This window comes from Nipponia nippon, unplaced genomic scaffold (assembly GCF_047370975.1).
Source record: "Nipponia nippon isolate SJK-2023a ecotype South Korea unplaced genomic scaffold, ASM4737097v1 scaffold_16, whole genome shotgun sequence".
NCBI lineage: Eukaryota > Metazoa > Chordata > Aves > Pelecaniformes > Threskiornithidae > Nipponia > Nipponia nippon.
In genome coordinates this window covers 11,118,573-11,140,775 of record NW_028262332.1, presented here as the reverse complement: position 1 = coordinate 11,140,775, position 22,203 = coordinate 11,118,573, and the positions used below count along the sequence as shown (strand labels likewise).

The window sequence follows — 22,203 nt, the reverse complement described above, 5'->3', positions numbered from 1 at the left end:
CCCTAGATTTTCTTATATAAAGCAGTGTTGGCAACACTTAGAATATGCAGTCTTTTTTAGCAAAGCCCTTTGCGGCATGACTATAGTTTCGGTCTTAGGGAAGCTTGCAGATGCTACTGCTTCTACTTTAAGAAGAGTATTGGTTTTATATTGCAAAATATTTAATTAATTTCCTGTTAAAATGAAATGAAACAACAAAATAGTTATACAATTTTACTAGTTTATATTTCAATTCATAAAGTATACACACTGCAACTATGCTACCACAATGTCCACGCATCTAATATTGATGGAGTTACAGTATTTTTTTTTTTTGGTATTAAACAATAGAGATAATGTATGTAGTTAAGGAAAAAAGCTTGGACATAGCATGTTCTATTCCGTAGTTACAGAGTACATTAGCTAGCATTAGTACAGTAAACAAGAAAAAGGTAGAAATACAAAATAAACCAAATATCTTTATATACAAACCAGTGCCTCTTATTGTTACCAGCTTATACTCACACTGCACACAAAATTTATCCACTGATGCAATAGATACTTCAGCATAACACAAACCATTATAAATTAAAAAAAATTACAAGGTGCAAAACTCCATTCTACAGCTTTCTGGTGAGAACTCAAGACAATCCAATGAATAAGAAATCCAAGCACGTTTAGCACCTATTAGTGCAACTGCATCGAGCGTGAAAAATGACCTACACAACCTCTGAACATGTTACCAGGGAAGCGAGTTGGATAGCTATAGATGCTCGCAGCTACACTCACGCAGTGATTTTTGCCTCATATATATCTCAGTTTATTGGTTCTTTGTCCCATTCATACCTATGTGCAAAACTAAATCCTGGAAGCTTTCTCAGAGCTTCACAGAAGGCCTGCTACAGCCGGGTAAAAACAAACAAACAAAAACAAAACAAAAAACCTGACAAAAAACACACAAAAAGACTCAATTAAATGTCAGACCATCCACATAATCAGTACTTATTAGCAGTCCTGGTGTTGGGGATTTTAACGCTGTTGATACGTGGATCAAACAATATGACACAGAAGTGAAACGGAAATTTGCCAAGAATTCTGATTATTCTTGTCTAGCACTTAGACAAGTCTCCCAGCCTCAGGTTGTGAATTTGTTTGGCAGCCCATGCCAAAAAAGCCCAGAGTTGCATAGAATTGATTAGTAACAGAAAGAAACGCCAAACACAGAGAGATGGATGCTGCATCTACTAAAACAAAGTGGGGTTGCTCGACAGGAATGCTGAAATCATCCCCATTCATAAAGCAAAACATGTCACCTCCTCCTCTCCATAGCCTACCTCTGGGGACTGCTTTCTGGCACTGATGTAGTTCTTGCTAAAGTTGTCTTTTTTGTTGTTTGTTTTTTTCCTTTTTTTCCTTTTTTTTTTTTTTTTTTTTTTACTTTGTTAGTGACACTTTTCCTTTCAAATAAAATATTAAAAAAGGTTATAACTGTAAAAAAACCTATCATATGTAAACTTAACAATTAGGGTTTGGTAAGTTCTCGTACCTAGTCTGTGAAAAGCCTCCAGCCAGACCGCAGAATGGAGTGTTTCTCTGAAGAGCTTCAATCTAGCTACATCACCTGTTAAATATCAGTAGTATGAAGATCCCATGTCTAGCAATAAAACCTTTCTTGTGTTTCCGTCCTCTTTATCACTGACCTATTGAAATCCTGACATGCTGTGTTTCTATTTTATTTACATTCTGGTCCTCTCACGTCACAGAATTAAACATCTGGCCAAGGAAGGCAACAAAAGGTGTTGTGTTAAGAAGGTATGTTTGACAGAACTGCTTTTCAACAAGTCTCTTTTCCTTGGACTCCAGTCACTGTTTTTATGGAGCTTATTGTTCTGTTGAACCATGTTTTCTTTGCAGCTTGTACTTCATTCAATGCCAGACCCAAATGGTGCTCCAAATCCTGCGAACAGAAGAGTAATTTCATTAATTTGTTATGTATTCACAGCACAAGGTCATATGAGTTAAAGTTAGAAGGCTCTAGGACATCTACAATCTCTTGGCCACTTTAGAAGTTAAACAGGTCTTACATAAATTAAAAGTAGCACAACAAGCTGATGAAGGGGAAAAAAAAAAAGCTTTGAAAAGCAAAACAAGACTTGTGTCACTGCCCTCAGTGAGACATTCAGCTTCCTTCAGTAGATCCAAACCCTTTAATCCTTCCCATCTGAGGAGCAGCTATTCCCACAGGAAGTGGGGCTTTCTACAAACTGATTTTTACGTTGCTGTGAACAAGAAGCACTGACATACCAGTTTGAGGCTAAAAGAACAATGCTGTCGTATTTTACACAAATACCTGGCGTGCTTTCCAATCATGTTTTAAGAAACATGTCTAACGTGTCACATTACTTCTTCTTTTAACATTGATTGTGAGATCAAGAAATGCATGATTCAGTACTTTGTCAGAGCTTGGATTTCTTCCAAGAAGTTGCAGAAGATCAGTCAGTAAGTACTGCACTGCAGCACTGGAAGCTGTAGTAGCTGGTAAATACAGTTCATGCAATTTCAATTATTTTGTCTGCATACACTAAGTTTCAGACCCAATGTTTGGTTAAACAACCCGTGCAGGAAATAGCAGGTCACAGTTTCAACCCACAGGAGCTGTTTCAATCCCTCTACAACACACAGGTTTTTCTAGGAATGCAGACATACCATACAGACTACAAAATGAACCTCCAAAGCATTACCTGTATTTTACATTCCGCCTCCACAAGCTGCAACTTGGTCTGGGCCAGCTCAAGCTCCATTTCCCTCAGCTGGTTTTTCAGCGTTTCCTTCTCCTCGTCTGTGTCCTCATCTGAACCGTCCTTGGCAGAACTAGCAACCTTCACACGGCCTTCTTTATTGAAGAACTCCCGGCAATGCTCACAGTCATCCACTTTTTGCTAAAGTAAATACCTGACTGTGAATGCTTGCATTGAAGTGCTGGTGATATGATCAAAGCCTTTTCCTGCCTCTGCTCTGGAAGAGCGGCAGAACACGAGAGGGACCACTAATGCCTTGCAAACTCAGAACTTTTGGGGAAGCACAGCCAAGCAGGAGCTCCTGCCGCCCCAGATTTATGGGCTCTGGAAACACTGCTGTATTTTTGGTAACCCTGTATGGCTACAATAACGGGCTCTGTACTGCCCACATGTTACTTTATGGTAAAAGACAGTCAGAGAAATCTCCTCCAGAAAAAGACGACCCCTCAAAAAATTAAGTTATTATTGCCCAGCATCACCATTAGTATGTAAGCAATATAGCATGGGAGAGAGCTGACCGTTATTCATCCCTTCTCCAAGATCTCCCCCTTACAATCTTCTTCCCAAAACTGTAAGTCACTAAGGAACTCTCTTTCAGCCACCATTTTAGTAATGAAATAAATTGTGTGCTTGCTGTTATGATTTCGCTAAGAGATTTAAACATTGTAGACTGTGGATCTATCTGGTCTCTTACCCGTATTTTCTCAATTTCAGCTTTATTTGCTGTTTGTTGCTTTTCCAGTCGCTCACTCAGCTGGGAACAAATCTGACAAGCAAAATTATGTTACCAGACGATTTATAAATGTAAATATCCTCCCAAATGAATGCTAAAGCACAAATAAATGCTACAGGAATATTAACATGGATAGTCTGAGGGCTCTTAGAAAGCCAGGAAAATTGGGATGCTGCATTAAGTTGTCTCATCGTAGATATTCTCATTCTCTATGTATTCTTCTATGCCCACAGGAAAAGGTGCAGTTTCAATGTAAGTTATTAGCAGTTTGGCCTTGCTAAAGCAGCCAGAAAAGGTTAGGAATAGCATGGCTCTTTTTGTTGCCTTTGGGATGAAAGAATCAGGCAAGACAGCCAGAGTAGAAAAAACCAGTTCATTCCTCGAGACCTGTGTGATGCAGACTTCAGAGTGTTTTGAAGGTTATGGGCCCACTAAAAAGATAGATGAATTTGCTCCCTTGATACCTTATGATCAGGAGCGTGAATTCCAAAGCAAAATCTTTAAAAGCAAAAAGGCATCTTTTTTTATTTCTTAAGTGCAGTTACCATTTGATTGCAGAAGGGAAGCTGGGAGAGAACATCTTTTTGGAACGAGGTGAACCTTTGCTATACAAGAGCCCATTTAAATGTTAGGCTGTAACCAAGGCTGTGGGGACTGATGACCTACAAACACCTACACCAGGGGCAAACAGAACTGACCACCAAGCATCAGTATCTCAGCAAAAGAAAATGCAAAACCAACCACAAGCTTCCCATTTAAAATAGCTAAAATGTCTCCTCAAAGGCGTGGTGCAGATTACACTTATTTCCAGAAATCTCCTAAAGTACTTGAGAAAGTCTTGCAATTTGATAGCGAACCACATCATCATGAAGTTGTACTTACCTGTTTGTAGTCACCAATAATAGAGCTGTTCTTTTTGATCTCTGACTCTGCCTTGTCTAGTTCCCTACGACACATTTCCTTCAGCTGCAGAAAAAAAAAAGTAAAGGGTTTATATATTTGTACAGTCTGAAAAATAACCAGACGGCATTTCCTCCTTCTCCTTAACCTCACTGCTATACTCTGCACCGGGGAACTATGGTCCCGCTCAGCTCCATGCAGACCAGGAAAAGCTGGACTCTGGTGGCCATCATTGTTAGAAAAATTGACTAGCTAAGAGAAGAAAGTATTAAAAAAAGTGCTGACAGCTGAAGTCCTATACTGCCTCTCTGTGCAGCAATCTCTGGCACAGTCTGTGCCTTCGTGATTTCAAGTTAAAAATTCACTACCCTACGAAGCACCTGGCAGGAAAGCGAAGAATTCTGCTTTGCTGACGTCCTTTACACTACAGAAGAGGGACAAACATGACTTAGAACATTAAGCCCTTCCCACACTTGTCACTTTTTTTTTTTAATTTCTGTACTGCACAGAAATGTGAAAATGACAGAAATGCCTCTAACCTGAGCCGATTCTTCTTCTAGGCGCCTCTTTTCTTCTTCTGCATCAATCAACTTCTGTTTGGTCATTAGCAGTTCCTTATTCAGAGCATCTGCCTTTTCCTCCGCCTGAAACACAAAGCACGGAGTACGGCGCTGAGGAGAGGCCTTCTTGCCGAGCCGATGCTGCTAGGCAGCTGTGGGCAGAGGCTCCAGTAGGACACAGCCCAGAGAGCAGTCTTTTCATTCTTTTTAACAAGGGTCTGTTCATTGTTATTAATAACAATAAAACTTTATTCTGAAAATTATTTTTCTGAAAATTACCATCTGCAATGGCATAGCAGCAACAAATCAAAATTAATGAAGTATACCACTACACTCCATCGCTCCAAAACTCCTCCTTGTATTCTGTGATTAGTTTTAGCAAAACTGGACTAGGGATTGCTCCAAAGAAATCCAATAACAGAAATAAGTTTTGTTTTCTCATCCAGACTGGACGTTGACCAATACATTTTGAAGACAACAAAAGGCACAGAACAGCTCACAGTGTGCAAGGTCAGTAAAAGACTATAACCAGCTTAGATCTAAGTTCAATTTACAAACATTCAACCTTGCAATGAAAACAGAATTAATGAAAAATGCCTCTAGAACATTTAAAAAAACCCCAGAACTCTGACACCTACCAATATATGTGATACCATCTTTATTATGTCACCCAGAAAATACTGCATGAAAAAACTTAGCTGCCAAAGCAAACATGAGTCAGACCCCTCTCTCCTCCTTAAAGAAAAAAGATGTCCCACCAGAAACCACACAATCCTTTTTTACTGCAGTTTTTTAAGAGCAAAGATGCATTGCTGAAAAATCTCGGTCTCTTTATAAACCACTGAAAACTCTCTCTGCAAAGGTAAGACACCTTTTCCTGTCTTATACGCAGCAACCCAGTACTTCCCAATAGGTGTATGAATTCTACGTAAAAATAGATCAATAACTCAACTGATATATAAATCTTCAGAAAGTAGCTGTACCAATTCCCTTCAAAGGGAGAAAATCAAAAAGTGAATTTTAGTCCCTTAAAGTCCTGCTGATCCTTTAAAACAGATGGCAAAGAGAACATCTTTTCATTATACACGATTTTTAAGCTGTTTTAAAGTTAAAGAAAACTGGGATGTGGGAGTCCAACAACAGTAGAAAAATGAAGCCTATTTTCTGGTCTAGTGCAAAGGATATTAAGGAAATTCTTGTATTTCCAAATGCTTTGCTTTGATCTTTTAGGTTGCAAGATTTCAGACATGCCATGAAGGTATTGGAAAAGGTGGGTTAAACAATGTCCTTTGGTACTTTTCTTTCAGGACGTCTGGCTAGGAGAAGGAAACTTACCGTTTCAGGATCCAATTAGGAGAATTAATCAGGGTCCTGAAGTAGGATCAAACCCACCTATCTCCTCCTGGGGGATAACCCCAATGCTGCCAACATCATTTACCGTCTATTAGATATCCAGTGAGGTATCTCAAAGATTTTGCTTAATCTTGCTCCTCTCCCAGCTCTCCATTTAAACGAATCAATGTGAAAGCATAACTGTGTCTCATGCAGGCTCAAACAGCCACAAACAGCGGTTAATAGCTGGCACAAAGAGCTGCTTCAGTACATGTTCTGCTGGAGTCCACGCTCTGAGTGCAACCGCTGGGCAGTCCGCACAGCCTTCTGTGGGCTATCGGTAATGAAGTGAAAAAGCACAGGTAACAGGAAGCGAACATACTAATCCTTTTGAAAACCCTGCTTCTAGAACATACTTCTGTGATTCACGGGTTTTAACACTAAAGGGCAGTAGATGTCATAAACCTGAAAGTCAGAAACCAAACCTCATCAAGAGCAACAGTCACCCATTAGCATCAACATTTACTATGAATATTCTTCCAACAGCAAGTTTCCAGGAGACCGTGGGAAACCTTAAATTCTCTGAAGCAGATAAGCTGAAATATTTTAAAGCCTGTCAACTCCTGCACTGTATGGTTTTCAAAAGTCATTTTCCTTTGAGATTTCAGAAATGCACTTATCTTGATACAGAACAAGAATGGCAAAACAGGAGCACTTGAACTCTTCCCCTCATCTCCCCAAGCAGATAGACTAAATGCATTCTAGCCTACCACGTGCGCTACAAACGCCAGTATCTTTCTGTCTCTGCATGTCCTGTAAAAAAAGCGTAACCTAATAAAATCTCCCACACATGGGTATGTAAAGAAGGGAATGGGACAGCAAGCTTAAAAAGAAAATCCTACAACACAAAGCGAACCTGAAGTTTTCTCCTGAGAGCTCTACTGATATGGGAAACAACCCAGGATGATGAGTTCACACAGGCAGATTTCAACAAGCCAAATGGAAACCACAATAACATTTTCAGAGTTGCCTAAGGTACCTGAGAATCTGATTCTGCTGAGAGCCAGACAGACTCAGACTTTCAAGTTTATTAGGCACTTTGCAAAAGCCTGTCTGCTGTGAAATCTTATTCATGAGAACACCAGTTGAAGGAAAACAGAATACAGCATCCATGTTATTATCTCTGTGACAATTCAAAGACTTGACTTAGCTCCTGCTAGACTTTCTTTTAATACACATAGAGAAGAAAGCAACTACTCGAGTACAGGCTCAGAAACTCTCCTCTCCCTCAAAGTACTCTGAATGCTTTTCAGAGTAATTAGTATTTCAGTCACCGGTCCCGTTTCCCGTGGGCCTCTGACACCGGCCTATATATCATCAGTCTGCAATAAGGACACTGAGGAAAGAATCCTGTCCCACCCAAATCAAAAATACTCTATGTATCTCCTCTCCAAGTGAGAGGCGTAATGAGGAATTAGCCCTAGTACCTTGTCTCCACTAGACAACATAAAGACACGTCTTACATTGTCTAAATCTTTTCGCAGAGCAATCTTGCTAGTCACCAGTTCGTGCGCAAGATCATCATTTTCTTGCTCAAGCCTCATGTTTGCTTCTTGTAGGCGCCTGTTTTCACGCTGTGGGAAACAAAACAAAAGAAATCAAGAAAAGGGTCTTCCCAGGTGTTTGTCCATGAAACACAATGCTTGCCGTGCCTGAGCACAAATGCCTACCTTATAGCTTAAGTATGCAAACACAACTCCACCTGCATGAAATTCAATGAGGATAAAACTAGCTAGCCATATTGTAAAGATAAAATAAAGTAAATAAAACATTAGCCTTGAGAAGAAACTACATGTAAGTAACTCTACTCAGCTATCACTTGTTGAGCTACAGAAATTATTTTGAAGGATGCAGTAGTAGGGGTGTCATTCTGCCATCGATACCTTGCCAGGAGGTTCCTACAAGTACTGATTTTCTTGGCTCAAAATAGAATTTGCATGCTGGAAATAGGTGAGAGAGGAGGATCCTGGGAAAACCACTCATATTTTCTCCTGTTACAACTCCCAGCACACAGACAGATATTAAAGAAAGTTTACATAAAACTCTTCAGCTTAAAATACATAAAATTATGCATGTATGTGCGTTACGTATACACATACGTAATTTCATATGTAAAATTTATTCCTATATCATATTTATTTGATAAAATATTTATAAAATTATATACTTACTGTAACATACATCATTTGAAATTAGGGAGAGGAGTGAAGGCAGAATTATAAACGGAAGACAGAGTTATAATCAATTCGGCATCTTCTTTCTGTTCATGGCTTTTGGTGCAATGAGCATGTAACACAAGTGCTAGAAATGGGCTCTAGTGAAACAGTTGTATAAGCCCAAATATAAATTCATACGATTCCTTTTTTCATGGTGAAGTTGGGCTCACAACAACCCCGTCCCGATTAACATTGCCAATATACAGAGATTCACTTCATCTTCAGGTAGCCAATTCCCCTTTTGTATCCAAATTGGTCCCAAAACAAAGAAAACAGCTCAAAGAATAAGGAGTCAAAGTAGGAGCTTCCTGCAGGTACTACGTGTTAAATCAGACTGAAGTAGGTAAGCGTTACCTCAAATCTTTCTATAGGATCCTCCTGTTGAGCTTGCTGCTCTCTCATGGTATGATATTCCTTTTCGTATTTCTTCAGCTTCTTCTGGCTAATCTAAATTAAAGCAGCCCATTAGTTCCTGCCCAGAACATCAATAAAAGAACACAATTCACAAAGGGTCATGGTACAAGCTTTAGGCAACTCCTGCCTTCTACAAAACACAGCTTATATCTTCACTCAGTTTTGAGTATCAAACCCTTAGACACTGTCAAAAATTCTGTTCCACTCAATATAATGACAGAAGCATCCCTTTCTCTTATCCTTTTGTGGAACATGGGAAAGTGTTTGAAAGGCATCCACAGGAGCATCCTACCCGAGTCCTCCTTGGTGCTGCGCAGCTATGTGATGCTCCAAATACTACAGTGGCTTAGCGTAACAGATTGCCTCAAAACCCACAAGATGTGTTTAATTTTTGAACTAGCATGATGCTGAGGCTTCTTCAGCTGCTTTTTCAGCTCTAACATTTATCATCATGCAGAAGCGTTTGGTTTACTTTACATGAGACTGCAAATGCTGAAAGGGCAAGCGCAGGCTCGGCTGACATTTCTGCTAGTGTCACTCAAGCTCAGCAGAAAACAGGCCGGTCCCAGAGCTGCCTGGGTGCCTCGGCAAGCAGCAACAACTCAGAAGCACGTATGCTCTGTCCCCTGCTGCTCCGGGACTCGGGAGGCTGGAATTCTGTCCTCAGCTCCGGCAGCCACACACCACCCCTAGGCAAGTGACTCTCCCAGGGTCCCAGTTTTCCCTTCTGTGAGAAGGGAGAGAAAGGTGGTGTTGAATTCATTATTTTGTGCACAGTGTTCAAGTCCTACAGGGACAGAGAACACAAGAGAACCCCTAACAGATCCTGACCAGCATCGTCCCGGTGTCACCTGTGCCACGTGCTACGGTGGTTCAGCAACACAGACCACGCCAAGACCACTGTGAGCATTTCACATGCAAGTTAGTATGCCTCGAAATTAAATCTCTAGTACTAAAAGTTGCTGCTGAACCTTTATTATTATTTCAGTAAACCAAATAAATTAAAAAGCTACGGCTATGTCTTCCTCCTTAAAAAAGCCTTGTCTGAGAACCATGTTAAACAAATTTTACATGCATAAATGACAGGCAGAATGGAAAACATGTTTAGTTTCTCTTATCTTTGGTTTTATCATTAACAACCTTGCTTGAAATGAACTGTAGAAAACTGGTAGCTAGGCTCCCTCTAGTGAGAGCTGGACAGAAAGATCTCACCATACCTCAGCTGACATTTTTCTGGAGATGCCAGCCCATTTATCTGGAGGCAGTCCAGCCACATCACAACTGCAGAAGTTATTCTTACTAACCGCTCCAGACAAGCACGCAGAGTATTAACCCCTTACTGGCAATGAAGCCAGTAACCTCGGTTGATTATTTCACTGCTCTGCCCCTGCTGAAACACTGCCCAAATTATTGGGTTTCATACACCAAATCTCAAGCTATGTAAAGGTTAGATCTTGAGAAGAGAGGCATCCAGCCATGTGAGAGAGAAAAGGAAGGCAGGCACACCACTGTAGTTTCATCTTCTACTTTTCTGAGTACATTAAACCAGTTTGGCCTGTAAATACCAATAACAAGGTGATCCTGAGAAGATTTGCTGTTGTCGCTGATTCTGGGCATTGGAGCCCTAAGGGGAACCGTGCCCTGGGGAAGTCAGCAAGGCCTTTGGGTTTGCATGGTGACAGAAAGCAGAAATGAACGCTGAAGTCCCACCAGAGTTTTTCGGGGGTACAGGAGGCAGCAGTAACTCTGTTAACATTTGACCGCAGCATTGAGGAGTGACTTTAAGAATCCAGTGTCATCTCAAGCTGATCATTTACCGACCTCCTTTCCAGCAGAATGCTGTTGTAATCACAACGCCTTAGCCAGGCTACTTCTCCTTTCCTATAAATGATTTATTTTGACATCAGGCCCTTTTCTGCACAAAAACACTTCCAGATACAGAGCTGGAGATTTCTACTGACAGCAAAGGACTTCTATTTTAGGTCAAAGAAAGCAATTATATGCAGCACTCCCATCAGGGGCGACACACATGGATGCGATACAGAAGTGTCCAGCATTGGTGCAGAGCCCCGTAGCGCAGCCTGCACCTCCTCCGGCACCTCCCGTTTCATCCCCCGGGAAACACACAGCGCTCGAGGAGCAGTGAACAACCTTGCCATGTATCGCTCGGAGAAGACTGCTTTAACTACTTCACACAGCACTGGGAACGCAGGGAATTTTGGCAGAATGGGAATAGGAACAAGTTGTTATTTGGAAACATGAAAGGCAAATGCACTCATTACACATGATCTTAACCAGATGCACGTGCAATGTCTAATGTCTGTGGCTAATGTTAAACGACTGCAGAGCTAAAATAACTTACTTTATTCTTGATTATTCCATAATATCTACTCTAGTGTCATATAAGATATGCTTGAACTCTGTGCAGAATACAGTTATGCACACTGCTACTACACCAGGAGTACGAGGTGCCTGGAACGTTAACATACTGGGGAAGTTGTGTACTTATGTGCTGATGCTACAAAGAATTCCTCTACTGAATTCTAAGGAAAAAGGATACTTTCAACCATACCAGTGTATTTGACTAAAAATTAATCTACATGAAACTGTAAAGAAAGAATCACAGCTTCCTTAAAATACACTAAATAAATTATCAAAGTTCCATTTTGGAACTCAATCATCACATCTATAAAGAAGAATCAATAGCTTCCTAACTGTAACTTTTTTTGGAATTTTCACTTTCAGGGCTTATTCCGAAGTGCCCGTATAAAGCTTTACTTACAATATTTACTGATTAGAAAAGCAACTGACTTTCAGCTGGGAGGTAATGCAATATTTGCTATATATAACTGAAGTCTTAATGTCAAAGGCTAGAGCTTTTATTTCATATAGTTATATTTCAGAAACAGAGCTTAGTGGGCAATTGATATCTAAAAAAAAAACCACAATCAAGCAAAAAAACCTCCGCTGTTTACCTCAGTAGTTCAAATTTACCTCAGTAGTTCAAATATACAGGAGAGCTCACAGAGCTCTCTGAATAAATTCTATTAAGAAAACAGGTATTACTGAGATTAATTTATTTATGGGACAGCGTCTCTCCAGTCTAGAGTACACACCGAATTCTAGTTTCTGTGTTTCTGTTCTGTTCAAAAGAAGGCTCCTACAAGGATCAGAGATGACATTTTACTGTGATACACGGTTCTGTTCCCTAAGTCAGAAATCTAATTATCATCAGTATTTCCTAAGCATTGACTGTAGGAACAGTTAATCAGTGCTTTGTGGGAAAAGCCAAAGAGCCGGGATGACCACGTTAGAAGACAGTCTAGATTAGCTTGCTAGCCTCAAAACACCCTTGCAGAAAGCAGCAGGTACTTACAAAAGATTCACGTTCAGAAACATCCGCACACCAAACACCGTGCGGTACGTGTCAGAGCTCTGCTTCCCACCGGGGTGTCCCAGCACTTGTTTCCAGTACCCAAAGGAAAAGCCAAGAAGGAAGCCAATACTGTAAACCTCCCACGTGGGCTGCTCATGAAAAACACTGCTTTTTTGCACTATTAAAAAACTTCAGCTAACTGTGGCAGCACAAGACAGCAAACGACTCGGCCAGCACTTTGTTTAATTTCATAGAAAGCAGACCCTCTTTAGACTACAAAGATCACAACAGATTAACCCGTTACTGTCAGCTACCTTGAGTACAAGTGAAATAGTCTCGAACGGGAAATTAACTTAAAATGCTTTTTAAAAAAGCATAAAGCAATGACAAATCAAAACCTCATAAACCTCAAGGTCATTTCCCTAGCTTGACTTTTAAGAAATTTTAAATGCCAAATCATATTCCTTTATCTCCCCAGAAGATCCGTAAATCAATCGATGCATTTTTAATGAGCTCCCTATTGCAGTACATAAACATCACATGCACCCACAATTAAAAATAGCCATATTCTGTCTGAAAGATGACATTCTGTTGCTGCATTATTTGCTCTGCTTTAAATGAAACCTCCCCACTACCTCGCGGTGAAAGATACTACCCTGTTTGCAGCTACTACCAGAGAAAGATTTCACCAAAGAACTGCAGGGATTTCTGCAATTATTTTATATTAGTGCCATTAGTCATTTAAGCTTTTTTTTTTTTTTTTTAAGTAGTCTGATTTTTAGTAGCACTGAATATTGCTTTCTGAAAGCCACTCTGGTTTTGAGTTCTCCAGGTGGGCCCACATCACTCTGAGAATCTTGGGGCTTTGTTGCGTTTCACTGTAAAGCATCTGCAACATATGTGCATTTGGACAAGCGAGTTGCGAAGTTACACAGGGAGACAGAAACTGTACCCATTAAAGATATGCTCGCAGTTGCTATCACCACATCTTTACCTTCATATTACATGCTAATTCCATCAGCTTTTTTGCATTTTCTTCGGAACGGTATCTCTTGGGCAGCTGTACACGGAAGAATTTTAAAGCCCCTTCAAAGTCAGTCAGTAACAAATCATCCTTGGTAGTCTAGAGACAAGGAAAGAAAAACCAGTAACTGCAAAGCAGATTTTGTATAATTACTGAATTCCCAGAGACAATAACGCAACAACAGTTTTGTAAAGCTCCAAGAACATAACTACTTTTTAACCTTCTGCAAATAGTGTTCGTTTCTATTTCTGCAAGCTCCTATTTCCCCGCCACCCCACCCTAAAAAGCCCTGTGCTGTACAGGGCATGCCAGGGAACAGCACATAGCATACAGGAAGTTGTTAGCTTTTTTTTAAAAAGCATAATATTTTTGTAACAGGCATCTTAATTTTTTATGTTGTGCATGATGATGCATAAAACACAATGTAACATTGGATACTCACTTTTAATAATCCCAGTGCAACATTAAAGATAACACTTATTCCCTGGAGAGAAAAGCAATGACAAAGTCAATTAATTTCTCAGTATTTACAAGCCTGGATATTAATTTATTTGGTGGGTTTTGTTGTTTGTCTAGTTTCTGTGAAAAGGACAACCAGGATGCAAGCGTAACCAGGTGCTATATTAAATCAAAGGCCCAGAAAATGACTTTGCAAACAATTAGGGAAGTATCTTTACTGGATAGCCATTATAGATAGCAAAACAATGTTTCAATACAGGTTTTACTCTCTCTTTAGTAGTCTGAAACTCTAAAATGATGAAGGCACTGTTGTGTACTTTATTTTATTTTTAATGGCTAATTGGTCAGCTCAAGATTAATTTTCATAGATCAATTTTCAAGATCAATTTTCATATAGCAACTTCTGAAAACACTGGATTCAAATGCAGCAATATATACACCAACATATTAAGTTCTGGTATTAAAAAACTGGGATAATTCATGTGATGAAAAAGAAAGTGACTCACTTTAGGACAGCGTCCCAGGTCACCTATTTTGCCACTACTATATTGCCCAATTAAATACAGTGGCTATAGTCAGTAGTAGCATACACCTTCTTAAGGGGCACCTTTGATAATCAGGACACATTGCTCATCTTATTTCAAGATTCTGTCTTTCTTTTTCCCACAAAATTATTCTTTCACTATTACTTTAAAACGATAAAAAAAATTAAAACTTCACTATGAACACATTTACTATTTATGAATTGAAAATGTGTTTCTAAACAAATAGAACTGGTTTTCTCGATACCATCTGTTGCTTTCTATTACATTGGCACATGGACAAAGCAAGCAGCAAAAAGACACAGAGAAAGGATAAGAGCATTGACCAGGAGAGTTACGAATGCTTCAGCAAAGGAAGTGCAGACAAACTGCCCCTTCACAGTAACAACTGCGGATCCAATGAAGAATGGATGCATAATGTTAACCAGTGAGTAAAAAAGCAAATCATTAAAGAACTCACGGATGCTTCAGTACAAAGTGTGATTTGTTCACTTACGTTAATAAGCTCTGACTCAAATTACACTACCTACCAGGATACTACCAAATATACTGTTCTATACATGATTACATACAAAATCTCAATGTAAAGAATTTTGCTCTCTAAATATATGCTGTGATGTATAAAGAGACTTCAAGTTTCCAGAAGAAAGACCTCCAAGCTTGTTAGACTACCAGCATGAGAGATAGCTGGGTGATTTTACATGCAATGGCCTCCATGCAATAATATTCCAGAAAAAAAAAAAAAGTTATCATTGCGTATAATACAATTTAGCAACAGAGGAATCCACATATTTGCAAATTAACTCTCATCCCATGAGCACTGTATGGAATCTCACATAGATTCAACAGTGTTATAAGAAATAGGAGATTATAATCTTATATATAGATATTGACTCCTAATTTATATCTTTAAAACGCCGAGAACTCTTTTTCAGTGCAGAAACATAACACTTCTACATAAAAATAATTATCACGTGCCTAGCTCTGAAAGAACAGATAGTAACACGGACATGAATCAAGATAGTGAGAAACTGTCAAAAGTTCCTAGCAGTACAAGTCTCCAATTATAACACGTACCTCACATAAGAGTAAGTCAATAATATGGAAGACCATGTAGAGAGGGAATTTTGCAGTGAACAGGGTAAGGAACCACTGGGAAGCATACATGTGCGCTTCAAGGCTAATGTCCAGAAAGTGGTTATACAGATCGGGAATGTATTCCTAATAATAAAAAAACCACATAAATACTGAAAGTTAATTTATACTGTTTTGGAACTGTAGCTGAAATCCCAAAGTAACAGAAGTAAGTAGGGTAGAGTGACAATCAGCGCAGCAAGGCAGGTATCCACCCATGCCTGACAGGCTAAAGGGCCTTCCAAGGATGCCGAAGGTTTGCCGCGGTGCGGAAGCTCAGAAGGACGCTCTATCACATGCACAATGAGTGCAGTCTCTGAGCTCTCACCTTGGCAGGGAACCCAGCCAGTGGATGTGCTGACATGGCAAAGCCACGCTGCGGCGTGCCTGCAGCGAGCTCAGAAGTCACGGCTACGCCAGGCCGTACGAGAGCCACGCCAACTGGTCAGACATGGCTGCCTGCAAGCGTACTGCGCACAGCCAGCAGCATCAGACTGGTCTCCAGTCAACTTTCTCTACTCTTAAAAAACCTCCAATATGGCTAGTCCTCTCTCTGCATCCTTACTAAGAGGTCACAAACTATTCACGTATAAGATAAACTGCTAGTTTTGAATTGCAGGCTCCGATCCATCCAATTCACGCACGTTTGAACACCTACCTGCATGAGGCGCTCCAGCTGATAGAACTTGCAGTGCAAATCTTCAAAGTTTTGTTTGAAAAGTTCCCTGAGTCCATAATCAAACATGATTTTGACCAGAACACTGAAAGCTTGCTCCTCAGGCATCTGTGAGAGAGGAAAGCGTATTTATCACCGAGCGTTTAAATCTTTCCTATCGCTTCCATTTGCCCTTACTTCCCTTCTCCTGCCTCGTACAGAAAGGCCAAATTGTCACGGCTTTTTAATCTGGCCCTATCCAGTTTAAAATTAAACACGAATATTAACACACAAAATGACACCTAGTGTTGCAAACGGCATTTCATTCTTACTCTGTGGAATAAACCGCCTCTCAATCGCCCGACTGAAAGTACAGCTTTCAGACATCAAGACCAAAGCAGTTTCTTGGCGTCTTTGTTACAAATCATGTCAGAAGCAGAATCCTACAGATTTTGAACAGTTTAACCTCTTGTCACCTATGCAACTAAGACAGAAGCAGTATTACTAGAGGATGTTAAACAGGATCTTTCCCTTATTTTAATGGTATATTTACTTTTTAAAATGACATTCTTGCATTTGATGTTTATTTATTAGATGGCATGAATAACAGAGACCAGTAACTGCTAATGAAAGTTCCACATATCACAACTCAGCATCGGTTTGGGAAAGTTCAATATCCCTTTCCTGCCGAAAACCGAAGGAACACTCATCGTGGCTCGTCAGTGTTTACAGATATTTTTCCTGACATCAAAATTCAGTTTTCATATTTCTATAGTAAAGTCTGACTTCAGGTCAATCACTTGTTCCTGTAAAGGACAGAACATTCATCTCAAGTATTCTGTTATTAATCTGCAGATGGAGTTTGTTAAAACTGAAAACTTTGCTGAGACATTCCAAACTGGTAGTGAAGGACGCACAGAAACTTAATTTCCTTTTCTGCAACATTTCTTTTTAATATTTATTTTCCCTAGCAGCCACACTCCGAAGGCTGACTTCAAAGAGAATCAAATAAAAAGAAACTTATTTGAAATTTAGCCTTTTAAAATGCATACATTATTCCCAGAAGCAACAGCTATTGTTAAAGAAAGAACTCTAGAATAACACGTGGTTCGTTCTTGACAGTGAGTCTCTCTAATGCAATGGATATTAAAAAAAATGGACATATGACAATGAAAAAGCTAAAAGAAAGCACATATGTTTCAGTAAAAGTGTCCGGTTCTCCTATCAGAAAGTATCACCCTTCTCGACCCGATTCAGTGTAGTAATAAAGAATTGCTCATCAAGTAAATATTTCAGCTTACAGTTCCAAAGAACTAAAAGGTTGTTATCATGAATCATTTGGCTTTTGTTTCAAAAGAATGGAGTTTACAATCTCTTCTATATCCTCCACTGACTTTACAACATTATGGAAAATACTCCACTGAAGACCAGACTTCCTCTTCCACTGAAAACTGCGGAGAAGTCTTCATGCTTAGCTCGCTCTGGTAGCAATGACCACTAAAAAGCATCCAGGGACAAGAAATCCCAAAACACTACTGGGGTTAGGAACTCCGTTCAGTTTCAACTACCCATGCTTGTAATAGAAACACTGATAAAAAGCAGACATTACTTTAAAAAAGAATGGTCTACAAATAATTTGCACAGATTTCTAATCCTCTCAGATTTCCCAAGCATGAGTGAATCTAAAACTTTTGCTTCTGATATACAGGAACCATAAATCTCTCCAGCTTCCGAACACGCAAGCAATTAAAGAATATTACTCTGATGAGATCACTTCTACCAACAACAATTGGTAGAAAGCATAATTCAGTACTTTCAAAAAAATTAAAATATTATTGTATCCTTCACTAACCTCTAAAACCAAGAAGCACAAAGGCCTACAGTGCCATAGCCCGCATAGGCGGTGTATTGCTCAAAGCGCTCAGACCGAATAAACTGACATCCCATCAATGTCGTAAACACACTTCTGTGTATACAAGGCACATGGCAATTACCATCCATAATTCTGACTGATTCCAATAGAAACCGCTTCTAAAAAGCTTATATCTGACCTCGAAACCCTTTAACAGAAACATTTACAGTGTTGTCTTATACACAAATTCCATGCCTACTAATGATCATGAGGACAAGCCTGCAGAGTTTCAAATGGAAGGGGTCCTGAAACAGAAACACAGTGAAATGAGCACTGACTGTAGACAAGACTCGTTACGGATATCACAGTAAGTTTTAAACAATGTACTCTTCTCTGTCTAAAATCACATTATCATTGACCAACATTTAAGTGGGTATGTGGCCTGAAACCCTACTAGTTCAGGAGTTATCAAAGATTATTCTAGGCAAGTGGGGCAATATTTATTCTTAAGCTTAAAACAAACGGGAAAAAACCACCACTTACATGTAGAAGCAGCACAGCAGCAAGAAATGACTGGCCTTGACAGTAGCCAATCTCTTCATCATAGACAGAATAGGCCTAAAAAAAGAATCAAGACTTTACAGCGTATCTGTCTCGAGCTACAAACACAAAAAAAACAAAACACTGCACAGAACATAGCTCCATAAAAGTTTCACGGGGTGCATCAGTTGCTATTCCAATGGAGGGATAACCTGTATGACAATCAAACTGCAATATATAGTGGTGGTGCCAGGTTACAGCGATGCACCAAGACCACTGCAGCCCATTAAACCCCTGGTCTGAGTGCTTTTACCTCTAAACAGGTGCTACAGGGACATTAGGAAGAGGGAGAAACACAAAAGAAAGAGTGCTGGAAGCTTAGAACATTCCAGTTGAGATAACTGAATACAACAACAAGCTGTCCGTTTTTGCCAATTTCTTCCCTTTCATAAGCAACTTCAGTGCATGCCCATGGCTTTAGAACATTTATGGGAGGTACACAGTTATCTCCAGTTTTAAAGACAACTGTGTATGACAACCACAGCTTATGGCGTACGTTACACATAAAGGACACACCCAATATCAGCACATTTCTTTTTCAAGAGGCAACATCAGCGTGATCTCCTGCATGTGTCCCTCACTTTGCCAGCTCAACCCAGACAATATTGGCAAGTAGGGAGCATGCTGCAGCCAACGGTGAGCTGCTCTTGATCGGTATGGAATTAGGCCTCATCTCCATCACAGCGTATAGTTTGTCCAGCTCGATCCAGGCTGACAGGTCTGGAATCACATGAAGTCTCTGTACCAAGCATCTCAGTGTTCAGGAATCCAGAAAGGCTCATTACTTTAGGTCTGCTATCTGGATGGCACTATAACCAGCTGAACAGCTACAGTGAATTGCCAGACCGAGTCTAGTGCCAGAGTCTGTCTCCCTGACACGGTTAACTGTAATACGTACACGCTCTTCTCAGGTAACAGTTGCGTCTGTTAATGATGTTAAATACAAGTTACCAAGACCAGTCAGGAAGAATTTAAAGAATACCTTGCATATTTTGTACAGGGAGTCCTGGCCATCTCCCCCAGTATCTTTAAAATAATCATGAGCAGGGAACGTTCGATTGATGTCTCGGGTGATAGCACTGTCTTGCGGAGACTCCTATTAGGAAAAAAAAAAAGTAAATTAAAACACATCAAAAGAATATAAATTACAATATGCTAGGACTGAAAGTTAGGAGATTGGCACTGTGTTCTGTGCACTGTTCTAAATTTAACGAAACACAGTCTACTCAACCAGAACAGACTGCCTGCAGGCTGGCAGCTCCAGATCACGATCTTGATAGATTTGGTTACCTAAGCACATCTGGGAACGGTCAGTGAGCGGCGGAAAAAGAACACACAGAGAAGTGTTCCAGGACATTGCAATGCAGACAGCAGCCTTCCCTTGGAGACTTCTGAAGGCAAATACTGCCCAGTCACATTTCTTTTATCTCACAACTACAGAGACCAACAGTCAATTGTAAGCAGCTGCACGCTGCTGTCCAAAATTGTGTCCCTTAGTTTCAGCTAGAGAAACCACTCTTCATTCCCTCCATGGAATTAGAGAATAGAAAAGTAGAAAACTGCGTACAAGCCCAAGAAAGACAGCATTGTATAGTAAAACATAATATAATGCAGGGACAGTTGCCTATATGAGCTGGGCATTTCAGCATGAGGAAGACCGAACTTTCTTCTCTACATTGCTCTGATGCAATCAGTTTCAGATGCCTTAGACATTTGGAAGGCTGAACAATAACAAATAGCATACAATTATGAAAACCAGTAAATATGAACAATAGACCGAAAAGACCACTTGGAAGAAACACCAAGCGAGTCTTCATCGAGGGCGAGTCCTACACAAAAGGCAGTGAAAACTCCTGGTAGAGATGAAAGGAATTAGACAAAGCATAACAATTAAGTTCAGTAAACAGTAAAAGGGAAACTTAGAGCATTTTCCTCCCAACTTTTATCTGAGTGATTTAAACACCAAATAATCTCCATGAAATTGGCTGGCAATACTGGCCTCAAATAGCCCACCCTATTAGGAATTGTGAGAATTGTGGAGGATGGCTTAAAAGGAATCCTAGTCCTACCTTGGAGAAGCATCCTGAAAAAAGCTTTCCAGAATATGGAAGGAAGAGGTTTGTGTCAGGCACATCATGAGAAACCATAAGGATTTGTGAACAATGTCCAGCTTAACCTAATTTGCCCTCTACAACAGATTCACATTCCGAATGGGAAAATAAGAGGGTGCCATTCCCACACCGAGGTCTTCTCGGGTCTCTGCCAACATTAGACATGCGACCGAGTGAGATGTCCTCATCCATCTCATTCAGTTCAGTTTGAAACTATTTCTAGTGTAGTCATTTAAGCCAGAACTCATAGCACTGCAAGGAAAAGTATCTTTCGAAAACATAAAAAACTACTACCCTCCCCCATGAGCAAGTGAGGTAATTTGCTTATTTAGGAAGCCAATGGAAATAGTTCATAGACATCGTATGTCCTCCTTTAATACAGAAAACAACAATAAGAAATATGTATTTTAAAAAAAATACACCAAACAGTGCCACAAATGAAAAAATTACTAACCACACACAGAGAAAATAGCTGTCAAAAGATTTGACGCAGTTCCTAAAACCTTTACTTTACAAGGAACATTTATGCAAATTGGAAGACTAAGCAGCTTCTTCCATGTGGATGGAAACAGTTGCTGAAAGAGGCTGTAAAGTCTGCGTCATCACAGGTGTTCAAGACTCAACTCAACAGGGCTGTGAGCAACCTGCTCTGGTAAGACCTGCTTCGAGCAGAGTGTGGGACCAGATGACCTCCAGACGTCCCTTCCAACCTGTTATTCTACGAGTAGCATACAACAGAAATCACTCGCTCAAGCTTGCTTTACAACACTTAATTTACCCGGCATGTAATAGGTAATTTTAGGGTGCCTTTTGAATCTGAAATTGTGCTCACCATATTGAATTAAAAAATCTGAATTGACCTCTACAATTTCAGAACTATTTCTAAAATTTTATGCCATACTTTGCGACTTCTGATTAGTCAGATTTCCGATTTTGTACGGCTGTGTTTCACCATGTCTTGTACCTTTTGAGGCCGTGATGACCCAGCTGTTACCTAGCTGATTATCTAGCTGTTATCTAGCTGAACCATTGCTATTACCCAAACTGCCGAAATAAAACAGAAACAAAAGCCCTCTGTTTGTCTGTAGGTATTTCTTTTTGCCTGCAACTGGTCGCTCTTTCTACTATTTAAAAGATGACTTTCCTGGGCAGCTAACGAGAGCAAGAGCTCCTTGGTAGTGGGAATCATCTGAAAAGACACCAGAATAATCATTAAGGAACCACTACTAGTGAAAGAGCCGAAGGTTCCCTTGTTAGGTGGCTTCCCTGGCAATGACTGAACACACCAATTAAAAAGCCAGTCGTCTTCACACGTGAGATTACCATGTAACAGTGCCCAGGTTAAGACTACGAACATACAAGGTGCTCTGTGGAAGCAAAACAGAAGGGATGTTTTATTTTTTAAAAAGTTTTACTCTATCCAAATAGCCCGTGTTTCTGTCAGACAAATGGAAAAAA

The 22,203-nt window shown here is 40.0% G+C and overlaps 1 protein-coding gene across 5 annotated transcripts in view; it reads right to left on the bottom strand.

Moving 5' to 3' along the window:
- Positions 1-203: 203 nt before the first annotated feature.
- Positions 204-22,203, bottom strand: part of RABGAP1 (RAB GTPase activating protein 1) — a 75,470-nt gene continuing 53,470 nt past the window's right edge. For all 5 annotated transcript variants that reach the window (XM_087753485.1, XM_087753488.1, XM_087753486.1 and 2 more), the window contains 13 exons: positions 19,617-19,730; positions 18,578-18,652; positions 16,186-16,311; positions 15,471-15,614; positions 13,835-13,876; positions 13,363-13,491; positions 8,933-9,025; positions 7,826-7,936; positions 4,950-5,054; positions 4,393-4,476; positions 3,472-3,543; positions 2,721-2,918; positions 204-1,936 (listed from right to left, as the gene is read on the bottom strand). In XM_087753485.1, coding sequence (XP_087609611.1) covers positions 1,814-1,936; positions 2,721-2,918; positions 3,472-3,543; positions 4,393-4,476; positions 4,950-5,054; positions 7,826-7,936; positions 8,933-9,025; positions 13,363-13,491; positions 13,835-13,876; positions 15,471-15,614; positions 16,186-16,311; positions 18,578-18,652; positions 19,617-19,730 — 1,416 coding nt within the window. In that variant the 3' untranslated portion in view covers positions 204-1,813. The remainder of the gene's footprint in view (positions 1,937-2,720; positions 2,919-3,471; positions 3,544-4,392; positions 4,477-4,949; positions 5,055-7,825; positions 7,937-8,932; positions 9,026-13,362; positions 13,492-13,834; positions 13,877-15,470; positions 15,615-16,185; positions 16,312-18,577; positions 18,653-19,616; positions 19,731-22,203) is intronic.